Source organism: Plecotus auritus (genome assembly GCF_963455305.1).
Source record: "Plecotus auritus genome assembly, chromosome: 7".
NCBI lineage: Eukaryota > Metazoa > Chordata > Mammalia > Chiroptera > Vespertilionidae > Plecotus > Plecotus auritus.
The window spans coordinates 62,661,827-62,673,990 of NC_137774.1; the positions used below are offsets into that span (position 1 = coordinate 62,661,827).

General features: G+C 47.2%; 1 protein-coding gene across 3 annotated transcripts in view; it reads right to left on the reverse strand.

Annotated features, from left to right (window-relative positions):
• GGA2 (golgi associated, gamma adaptin ear containing, ARF binding protein 2) overlaps window positions 1–12,164 on the reverse strand; it is a 49,190-nt gene that overhangs the window by 16,580 nt on the left and 20,446 nt on the right. For all 3 annotated transcript variants that reach the window (XM_080679056.1, XM_080679058.1, XM_080679057.1), the window contains 6 exons: window positions 9,015–9,096; window positions 5,118–5,243; window positions 4,267–4,386; window positions 3,947–3,975; window positions 3,485–3,615; window positions 1,593–1,750 (listed from right to left, as the gene is read on the reverse strand). In XM_080679056.1, the coding sequence (XP_080535182.1) occupies window positions 1,593–1,750; window positions 3,485–3,615; window positions 3,947–3,975; window positions 4,267–4,386; window positions 5,118–5,243; window positions 9,015–9,096 (646 nt within the window). The remainder of the gene's footprint in view (window positions 1–1,592; window positions 1,751–3,484; window positions 3,616–3,946; window positions 3,976–4,266; window positions 4,387–5,117; window positions 5,244–9,014; window positions 9,097–12,164) is intronic.

Here is a 12,164-nt window from a genome sequence, read left to right on the forward strand (position 1 = left end):
CACTGTATGGGAGAACATATTTGCAAATGTTATCACTGATAAAGGTTTAATCTCCAACATCTACAGGCAGCTTATACAACTTAATAAAAGGAAGATAAATGATTCAATAAAAAAATGGGCAACGGACCTAAATAGAATCTTTTTGAAAGAAGACCGAAGGAAGGCCAACAGACACATGAAAACATGCTAAAAGTCACTAATTATCCTAGAGATGCAAATCAAATGACAATGCGATACCATCTCACACCTGTCAGAATGGCTATCATCAACAAATCAACAAACGACAAGTGTTGGTGAAGATGCGGAGAAAAAGGAACCCTCATGCACTGCTGGTGGGAATGCAGACTGGTGCAGCTACTGTGAAGAACAGTATGGAGTTTCCTCAAAAACTGAAAATGGAACTCCCTTTGACCCAGTAATCCCATTCCTAGGAATATAGCCTAAGAAACTAGAAACACCAATCAGAAAGGATATATGCATCCCTATGTTCATAGCAGCACAATAGCTAAGATTTGGAAACAGCCTAGGGGCCCGTCAGCAGATGAGTGGATCAGAAAACTATGGTACATCTACACAATGGAATACTATGCTGCCATAAAAAAGAAGGAATTCTTACCATTTGTAGCAACCTGGATGGAATTAGAGAACATTATGCTAAGTGAAATAAGCCAGTCAATGAAAGAAAAATACCACATGATCTCACTCATTTGTGGATAATAAAAAACATTATAAACTGATGAACAAAACGATAGATACAGAGGCAGTAAAGCATCAAACAGAATGTCAAATTACAGTGGGAAGGTTAGGGAGAGGTGGGGGAAATAAGAGATCAACCGAAGGACTTATATGCATGCATATAAGAATAACCAACGGATGCAAAACATTGGGGGGTGAGGGCATGTATGGGAGTGAGGTGGGGGGGCAATGGTAAGATATGTACACATATAATACCTTAATAAAAAAAAAATAATAATTTCACAAGCAATATTAAGTGAATTTACTGTTTCATTGCTATTTCTGCAAAGTAGCTGCAAAATAGTAAATAAATTTTAATTTTCATTAAAAAAAAAAAAAAAAATTCCACCTGCCAGTATCCTTCACAGCATCCACCCCAGACAGAGAAATCAACTACACTAATAAAAGAGAAAGATGCAAATTGACCATACATTCGAAGACGTCCACCAGCCAATCAGCAGTGGGTATGCAAATTACCCACCAAAGCTGTTGGGTTAATTTGCATACACAGGCACTGAGCAGCCAGGGGCGGGATGCTTGCATTGTCACCATGGAGACGATGCAAGCATTCCGCACCGCCCCAGCCACTCTGAGCCTCTGGGCAGCATGGGAAGGTGGAAAGGCAGCTCCAGGCCAGAGCGAAGGTGGTGCCGGCAGCCAGGGGAAGGAAGGCCTATTCTTGCACGAATCTTCATGCATCAGGCCTCTAGTTAAGGAAAATATTAGCTAAGAGATATGAAACCACCTCCTTATCCTCTGCCCCAAGGCAAAACCTCTACCACCCATCTTCTCATGGGATAAAGCTGGGCATCTAATAGAAGGAAAGAAAGAAAAAAAAAAGGTGAAACTGCACTTACTGGGCTTGACAGACTCCAAAGGGACAAACACTTGAGCCAGAGGTGTATTCTGAGAAGAGGAAGACGAAGCCAATGGGCCAGCCTCCCAGGACCAACCTGGAGAGGACTTAGTACCTGGTGGCACTTCCTTGGGGATATTTTTCTGTGGAATGTAATTCCTACAAAGAAATATAAAAAATATCAAGACAGGCAAGAATTCCAGGAATCTGTGACTAGGCTTTCTGAAGAACAAGAAAGGGGAAAAAAGAAAAAAAACACATATATGTATATGTGAGTATGTGTGTGTGTTTTAGAGGTATGTGACTTTTTTTTTTTTTTACACTTTATTGATTTCAGAGAGGAAGGAAGAGGGAGAGATAGAAACATCAATGATGAGAGAGAATCATGGATTGGCTGCCTCCTGCATACCCCCCACTGGAAATCACAATCCCGGGCATATGCCCTGACCAGGAATCAAACAGTGACCTCCTGGTTCATAGGTGGATGCTCAACCTCTGAGCCACACCAGGTGGACTAGAGGTATGTGACTTTAGACAAGTAATGTAACCTAGGCCTCAGTTCTCTGAGGGTTGTTAGAATTAAATGAGCAAATGCCTAAGAAGTACTCAGTGGAATGTGACATAATGAGGATCCAATAAACTATTAATAACATAACCGATGTGGCTATCAGGAGGCCTGACCATAGGCAGCTCAGCCAGGCTGTTTCCCACATGTGATACCCAGCAGGACAGAAGCCAGGAAGATGGTCACAGATTCAGGCACCACTTCATTCACACTTCTTGACGATGTTGTCCATTTGCAACACAAACTGAAACATTTTTGGAAAACTAACATCCAGAAGTAACCCATAAAAATAAGAATGACTGGCCCCTGTGGAGTGATGAGAGAACTGGAAAGAAGCCCCTCCCGCACATCCCTGCCACCAGAGCCCAGTGGTCTCTCTCCATCAGGGTCATGGCACTCAGGCTGCTGAGAGAAGGCAAACTGCTAATATTTCCAGAGGCAAAGGGACAGGGTCTCGGGAAATGTGTTCGCATTCATAGCTCAGAGCGCCTCTGTTTAAGGAAACGTGTACTATAACCACTGCCCCAAGTGCCTCCAAACTGGAAGCTATGGAAAGATCCACAAGAGGGAAATGTTAAATACACATATATAAGCATATATGAATCGTTATATAACTATTTATATAAACTGACATGCACACATATCAAAGATAAAATGTTATATGAAAAAATCCACACTGGAGTACAGTTTATAAATTATGACCCCATCTGTATAAAAATAAGTGACAATAACACATTTCTACATGTATAGAAAAAAAACAAAGAAGTAGCATTCAACATTGTCTTTAGGAGTTGCTATTTGGTATTTTCTATATTAACTATTTCTCCAGTGATAAAATTTTACTTAATTTCAAATCTATAATAATAAAAGCATAATATGTTAATTAGACCAGACATCCTTCCGGACGACCTTCTGGACAAAGCTGGGGCTACGAGGGAAGCCCGGGTCCTGGGTGCCTGCTGGCGGCCGGAGGGAAACCCAGGTCCCGGGTGCCAGAGGGAAGCCAGTGTTGGCAGCCAGGGGAAGGAAGGCCTACCCGTGCATGAATTTCATGCATCGGGCCTCTAGTTATATAATAATCAGAAAAAAAACAACAACCCTCAACCTACACACAACAAAAACATCATTACATACTGCTGTTGCTGCTTAAACAAACCCTCTCCAGAGCCCTTGGCGAAGGGTGTCCTTTCCTCACTTAGGATGGGAGTAAAAGGAGGAAGAGGGAAGCAAAGAAGCCTCTGCAGAGCGACGTCTCTGCCTGTCTTCGAGGGTCACCCCAGCCCTCATGCAAGGAGCCTTCCTCTCCCTCCCCTGCCCACATGACTCACAGGGCACCCGAAGGTGGCTGTGGGGAGAGGAGGTCCAGCACGCTCCTCTCTGCTGACGGGCTCTGAACACTGCCACCCTTCAGTGTGCCTGCAGGATTCCTCTTTTCCTTACAGCAACTCTGCCCGGCAACCTGCCAAACCAGGAACAGCTAATATGAGGCCAGGGTATGAATGACCACTAGCTATGGTGACACGCGGCATAGCTCTCCTGACCCACCAAAGCTACTGCATACCGGGCTGATTACATTGCCTGAGGCAGGAGGGCAAGAGCAGAGCCCAGGCACTACCGAAGAGGAGCAGGCACGAGGAGGAGATGAGGACATGTGCCCTGTGGGGCTGCCACCAGACAGCAGACCAAGGAAGAGGCTTTAGCCTCCAAGTCTAAAGCACCCCAAGCTAGCCCCTCCCCTCAGCAGCTCTGTCCCTCCACTCCCCTGCGGGCTCTGGGAAGAGCCTCCTTACCTTGCTGGTAACTGGAGCATCACTGATTCCTACAAGGGAGGAACAGAGGGAGATGCACACCAGTCACTCATCCTGACAGGAGGGAGAGCGGCACCATGTCCACCCTTTCCAGGGAACTTAGAAAGCCCAAAGCAAAGAACCCACAGGCATTCACCGCACCCACGGTGAACCTGAGACTAAGTGCAAAGAGGACCGCTCTGAGCTTCCCAGTATACCCACTTCCCTCTAAAAACAGGCACATTCCCTCCAAGGGGACCCAGCCTACCCACTCCCCAGGGAGCCAGGACCATTCTTGCCTGCTCCCCAAACCACTCCCTCACCTAAAGCTGCCAGGTCCTGATGAAGCAGAGACGGCGCCCCAGGCACAGCCTGCTCAGACCCACTGTCCAGTTCCAAGTCAATCAGGCAGCTCCTCAGGCAGGCTGCTGGACTCTGCAAGACTAGAGAATGGATTGAAGAGGCTCTTCATTCAGAGTGAGAGCAAAGTCTCTACTTAAAAGCCGCCAGCTTCCTTCCGGCCTCCTCCAGTCAAGACATCACAGCACCCCACCCTCAACACCCCCAACACCTTCCACCTCAAGTGGAGGGCTTGGCAGAGAGCCTGCGTAGGGCCTGGAATGAGGAGCCAGAGGACTGCCTTCCCGCCAGCAGCCAGTCGTCCTCTGGTGGTCCATTCAGCCTGGACACAGCCAGCTGGCTTCTCCAGCTCAGAGCCCCTCCGAAGCTCCTGACCACAGCCAACCAGAAACAACTGCAGGGCTTGATAAACATGCACACACCCCGCCTAGCTCTAAGCAAACCTGACTCAGAAAGTCCAGGCCAGGGACCTGAGAATTTGCATTTTAACCAGAGTCCAGGTGACTCTGATGCAGCTAGCTGGCATCAGGAACCACTGAAGATCATTTTTTTGGTCTCCAGTTCCCGTAAGTAAGCACACATGAGAAAAGGAGTCTAAACCTGGGCGCAATACAGCCATCTGCTTCTGTGTCTAGCCAAAGCTGGGGTCCAGCCTGCCAGTCAGTCCATCACGACACATGCGGCAGTTCTCAGAGGAGAGAGGGAGAGTTTTCTCATTTCCACGTCATAACCCAGGATATTCTGCGGATCATCTCTTTCCTGGGATTTGAGGCTGCTCCAAGGCAAAGGGTACAGAGAGGCTCTCTGCACATACCTCTGGAGACAGGTGTTTCTCCTGCTGTGCTGGTCACTGTGTTCCCAAAGATGACGCGGCCCTCCATCACCTGTTTGTACAGCATAACTCCCTGGGTGAGGAGGTCGTTTGCCTGGAGAATCTCCGCTGGAGAATGAGAGAAAAATCAGAGTCCCTAAGTTTGGCTACTAATAACCACAGTCTTTTTTTTCCAAATATATTTCTTTATTGATTACAGAGAGGAAAGGAGAGGGAAAGAGAGAAACATCAGTGATGAGCCCTAGCCAGTTTGACTCAATGGATAGACCATCGGCCTATGAACTGAAGGGTCCCGGGTTCGATTCTGGTCAAGGGCACATGCCCGGGTTGCAGGTTCCATCCCCAGTAGGGGGCATGCAGGAGGCAGCCAATCAATGATTCTCTAGCATCATTGATGTTTCAATTTTTCTTCCTCCCTAAAATCAATCCTGTACAATAAAAGGCTAATATGCAAATCAACTGAACAGCGGAACAACCAGTCGCTATGACATGCAATGACCACCAGGGGCAGATGCTCAGTGCAGGAGCTGCCCCCTGGTGGTTAGTGCGCTCTCACAGGGGAGCACTGCTCAGCCAGAAGCCCTGAGCCGGGCTCACAGCTGGCGAGCGCAGCAGCGTGGTGGGAGCCTCTCCTAAGAATGTCCAATTGACGGCTTAGGCCCATGGGAAGCGGGCCTAAGCTGGTAGTCGGACATCCCCCGAGGGCTCCCAGACTGTGAGAGGGTGCAGGCCGGGCTGAGGAAACTCCCCGAGTGCACAAATTTCGTGCACCGGGCCTCTAGTAAAAATATATTTGTTTTTTAAAAAGAAAAGAAACATCAATTATGAGAGAGAATCATTGACCAGCTGCCTCCTGCACACCCCACACTGAGGATGTGTAGGATCAAGCCCGCAACCCAGGCATGTGCCTAACCAGGAATCAAACCGTGATCTGATTCATAGTAGTACGCTCAACCATTGAGCTATGCCGGCCAGCCTGTAGTCCTTTTTAAGCCATTCCACAAAGCAGATGTCCCATGGCTCTGCCAGATGGGGTGTTATCACTATCTCTCCCGATCATGTGACCAGGCCCCTCTATCAGATCCAATCACTTAATCCCTGAACCCCTACATTTCCATTCGCATGACAGAGGAGGAACCAAATTTTTTCACTTTCTATGCTTGTTCTGTCCAACATGATAGCCTACCGCTGAAATATGTCTCCATCAACTAAGGAACTAAAACTTTATTTTAATTAATCTAAAATTAAAACAGAAAGCTGTTTTATCAATGTGGATGTGAATATTGTAAGAATTTTTTGGTACTTTATTCAGTTAGTAAAAAGCTTTTAAGTATGTAGGGAACAAACTGTTACATGAATCTATCTTTTTAAAATCTAAATATAGATCAAGCATTCCTGATGAAAATTTAATGTCCAAATTAAAATGTCCTGAAAGTATAAAATACACCCAGATTTCAAAAACTACATGAGCCTCTCATGGTCAGGTTTACCTGTAAAAAATCGCTCCCAGGAGAGACAGACAGGAGAGCACAGGGCCAGGGACCATGGAGGCCAAAGTGCCAGAAGGTTACTTCCCAGAAGGGACCCCCCCATTGCTTCCTGCCAACAACCAGACACTGCAGTCCTCTTGAATACCACCTATGAAGTATTCTTGTTCCCCCTGGCCCACCCCAATTGAACCTGAATCTGATCAAGGACCCTGACCCAACTGATAAGGAATCTCAGGAACAGAGACTCAACTCATGCTAAACACGATGCGGGGTGCCATCAGAAAACTGAGACCAAAAGAAACTCTGCAAGTCAAAGGACACATTTTTGACAGCCCTCCCTGGTTTGGCTCAGTAGATAGAGCATTGGCCTGCGGACTGAAGGGTCCCGGGTTCGATTCCGGTCAAGGGCACATGCCTGGGTTTCGGGCACAATCCTCAGTAAGGGGCATGAAGGAGGCAGCTGATCAATGATTCTCTCTCATTATTGGTGTTTCTATCTCTCTCTCCCTCTCCCTTCCTCTCTGAAATCAATAAAAATATATTTTTTTAAAAAGGACAGAATGGAGGCTATCCATTAAAAGACAAGAAATATCAACTGCCCGGCCGGTGGGGCTCAGTGGATTGTCATCCCATGCACCAATTCCGGGTTGTAGGCTTGATCCCCAGTAGGGAATGTGCAGGAGGCAGCCGATCCATGCTTCTCTCTCACCAATGTCTCTATCTCTTTCGCCCTCTCCCTTCTTCTCACTCTGAAAACAACATATTTTTTTAAAAAAAGAAATATCAATCAATTTCAAAGTATGTTTTTCTTTTGAGTCGGGTTTAGAACAAACTATTTAAAAAGGAGGGGGGCAAACAGTAGAAAGAAGTAGTTAAATAGTTAAAGAGGGAAACGCCAGAGAACTCTGAACACTGACTATTTAATTACTTTGAAATGTTTGGAATTTGCTTCAAAATAGAGTGGGGGGTGGAGGGAAAGTGTGTTACAGAAGAAACAAAATGGGAAGACTGGTCATGACTTGGTCATTGTCAATAGGAGAAGAGTACATAGGATTTATTCTACTATTCCCCTTTCTGATGTGTTTGTCGAGTTTCAATAAAAAACAATTTTTTAAAATATGGCTGTGTGTTTTCTTATTGATTTCAGAGAGGGAGTCAGAGATAGAAACATTAATGATGAGAGAGTATCATTGATCGGCTGCCTCTTACATGCCTCCTACCGGGGATTGAGTCCGCAACCCGGACATGTGCCCTTGACTGGAATAGAACCCAGGACCCTTCAGTCTGTAGGCCAACGCTCTATCCACTGAATCAAACTAGCTAGGGCTAAAATGTTTTGGATTTTTTATTGATTTCAGAGAGAGAAAGGAAGAGGAAGCGGGGGGGGGGGAGGTGAAGAGAGAGAGAGAGAAACATCAATGATAAGAGAAAATCATTGATCAACTACCTCCTGCACGCCCCCCACATGGGATCAAGCCTGCAACATGGACATGTGCCCTGACCAGAAATTGAACCGTGACCTCCTGGTTCATGAGTCAACACTCAACCACTGAGCCACACCGGCGGGGCAAACAAAATGTTTTTTTTATGTGTTTTTTTTCCAGAATGGGTTGATTTTTTTTTCTTTCTTTATTGATTAAGGTATTACATATGTGTCCTTATCCTCCCATTGACCCCCCCCCACCTCCCACAAAATGTTTTAATACCCGTGTTCAGGTACTAAAATTCTCCATTCTCCTGCCCTAGCCCTTGTAGCTCAGTTGCTTGGAGCACCATCCTGTACATCAAAAGGTTGCACAGTTCGATTCCTGGTCAGGACACATACCTAGGTTGCAGGTCCGATCCCCAGTCAGGGGGGAGTACAATGGAGTGATGTTTCTCACTCACACTGATGTTTCTCTCTCTCTCTCTCCCACACTTTCCCTCTCTCTAAAAATCAATAAGCATGTCCTTGGGTGAGGATTAAAAAAATTGCTCCGCTCTCCCTAACCGACTCCTTAGGTTACCTGCCCAGCCCCTGAAGGCACCCAGGTGGGGGGAACCTCCAACATGACCACTGGCAGCCACTGCTCGGCCTCTGTGGGACGTCCAGCCTTTCTTCAGGCCACCAGCACTATCTTCTCTTTCTTCTCTCACCCTCACACCAAATCTACATGGTAAATTTCCTCCTCTTTCCATGATTTCAGACCAGATTCTGATTTCTTGCTCAAGGCTAGATTCTTCTAGAAATCAGTTCTAAGTCAACTTAGGTCATGCCCTTCCTGAACCCATCACCATAAACCCTAAAGTCCATTCTGCCTTGGTCCTGGCACCCCAGAGGCACAACAAGAAGGAGCATGCCTGCTTGCACCTGGGCTGCTGCCTGTGCCAAGAGAAAGAGAGCCGTTACCTAGTGCGTCGTCATCGTCCACAGTGTCACTCGCCAGCCGGAACAGGGTGGGCCGCAGCTTCTCACACCTCTCATACACAACCTGGGAAACACAGCTCAGCTCACCACACACCCAGGACCCACAGGAAGGCCAGGGTTTGCGTAAGCATGTGCAGAGCCGGGCTCCAGGAGCTCTCCTCCATCAGCCCCAAATTCATGACTGCAGGTTTGAAGTGACAGGGCAGTTAGTTTCAGAAACAGTATGGACTACAATTGTATGGGAATTTTTTAATATAATAGTTAAAAAGGTGATCAGACCTTAGCTCAACCCTGGCCGGGCAGCTCACTTGGTTAGAGTGTCATCCCAATACACCAAGGTTGCAGGTTCACCACCAACCAGTCAGGACACATACAACAATCAACCAGTGAATACACAAATAAGTGGAACAACAAATCGGTGTTTCTCACTCTCTTCCTTCCTCTCTCTCAAATCCATCAATAATGGTTTGGTTTTTTTTTCAAGACTTTAGCTCAGAAAGAAACTACCATGTCAGTGTATAACATACTCTTCTTCAAGCTCCCTTCCCCTGCTCCCCCAAGAACAGCTTGCAATGAATGACCCCCACCACCACCGCCACCCCATGGAAGCCTGTGGAGACTCCCCATCCAACTGCTGTCGGGGGCCAGTATTCTCTTTACAGCAACATTCCCATGATTCCCACCACAGTTTCTCCAGAACTAAACCTCACCCCCCTACCCTACGCCCAACACCACGTGAGAAATCTCATCTTCATCATCATAGGGAGAGTGCTCCAGGCCAGTGGTCGCCAACCTCTCGGACCTCACGGACCACCAGTTGGCGACCACTGCGCCAGACCACTTGGCCGTCCACACAATGAGGAGCACACAGCTTCTGCACATCTCAAGCTCCCTCCCTGCACGGCAGCCCCACTAACACTCCACCCTCTCCCTGGCGCTGAGGAAACAGCACATCCAACAGGCGAGTCTGGGAGAGGAAGCGCAAGGAACCCCTTCCTCCAGCTCTGCTCTGCAGTGCTACCTGCCTCTATGCAAGCCACACTCAGATCTGCTCCTCTCTGCTCTAAGTTTTAAAGAAGAAACCCCTCGTGGGGAGGACAGTGGTGTGCCAGCAACATCTTAGGTGGCAGGTAAACCTGCCTGGTTCTAGGGTTCAGTATCAGCAAGCCACTGGTCGGCACTTATTTGCTACATTTTCTAACATCAACTTTATCCATTCTAAAGATGAACTTTTGTTTCCAGCTGTGTCTCTCCTACCTCATAGCTGGTTATTATCTTGGCTGGGGGAAAACTGTGCTATTTTTTTAAAGCACTTTTTAAAAATACGTTTTTATTGATTTGAGAGCAAGAGAGGAAGGAAGAGGAAGAAATAGAGAAACATCAATTTGGCTGCTATCTGCACACCCCAACTGGGGATGGAACCCAAATCCTGGACATGTGCCTGACGGGGGACTAAAACCTCTGACCTTTTGATACATGGGATGATGGACATCCCGAGCGACACCGGCCAGGGCAAAACTGTTCTACTTAAAAGCCCAACATGCCGACCCTCCTGAGGGACTCTGGTATGGCTGAGGCAGGTTAGTAAAAACTAGGAAAATTCCCTGGCAAGTGCAATGAGGAAACTGAGACAAATGGCTGAACCAATGGCCAGCAGGACTGCACAATTAACAGCCAGCTGATAAATGACAAGACCTTGTCCTCCCAAACAAAGAGACCTAAGAGCAGGTGGTTTAAATCACCACAGTCAGGGACCAGTTAGATTCAGACTAATGCAAGATGGAGGAAAAAAGGACCAGGAAAGTGGCCCCAGACTCCATTATATGCTCATTTTAATACATCAGCATACTAACCATCACACCTGGAGATCCAATGAACATTCTGTTGGCCCTCCCCTGGGACCCCCCCCCGTAACTCCCACCTATAGAAAATAGACACAACCTCCAGACAAAGAACACCAGCTTGCGCTCTTGTTTGAGCACCCCAGCACCTCTTTCCTTAGGCGTGTGCTTCTGCTTTCTTTATCCTAAGCTCTAAGAGTCCCCACAAGATTTGCAACCAGAGAGCAGTGGTCAGCAGCAGCTCATCCCAGGCTAACCCCTGAACCTGTCTCTAAGGGCCCTTCCTTTACCTTACTGTCCTAATCTTTAATAAACTTTCGCTTCACTTGGATTCGTGCCTTGAATTTTTTCCTGCACAAGTCAAAAACCCGGAGGTCGCCTGACACGTGAAAGGGACAGGGCCAGCCCCAGTCTACACAACCTCACCATGGGAGATCAGCTTTGGAGTGTCTGCCTGGCTCAAGCCCGCAACCCTTCCGAGTCCAGTCCCCTCCAGCCACAGTGAAAGACCAGCACATTTTTCTCTATAACTCTGCCCAATCCCAGTCACAGCTGATTGACCCAGGCAGACACATGAGCCACACTGGCCAAATAGATTTTTCTCTCAGGAATTTGGAATTGGGAAGGCCTAGTTTGTTTTTGATAGCTTTGTGAAATGGAAGGGCAGGTAAACTATGTGAAGGGTCTCCCCTATGCAGAGAAGTATAAAAAGCCAGAATGCAGAAAGTGATGGATGTAGCCTGTGAGGGAAGCAGAAAGCAGTGCTCCAGAGAGACTAAGAATGGCTAACTCAGACATTCCCACCATCCTCTGCCTGGCTACACGAAATGGTGGTGTGTCTTAGATATGACACCAGAGCATTATCAACAAAAGGAAAAGAGACAGCCCTAGCTGGTTTAGCTCAGGGGATAGAGCGTCGACCTGCAGACTGAAGGGTCCCAGGTTCAATTCCAGTCAAGGGCACATGCCAGGGTTGTGGGCTCGATCCCCAGTGGGGGGCATGCAGGAGGCAGCCAATCAATGATTCTCTCTCATCACTGATGTTTCTATCTCTCTCTCCCTCTCCCTTCCTCTCTGAAATCAATAAAAACATATTTAAAAAATAAATAAATAAATAAGGAAAAGAGACAAACTGAACTTCAAAATGAAAACCTTTGCCCTGGCCAGCGTGGCTCAGTAGGCTGGGTGTTGTCCTGTGCACTGAAAGGTGGCTGCCAGTTCCATTCCTGGTCAGGGCACATGTCTGGTAGGCTCCATCTCTGGTAGGAGGCATGCAGGAGGCAGTTGATCA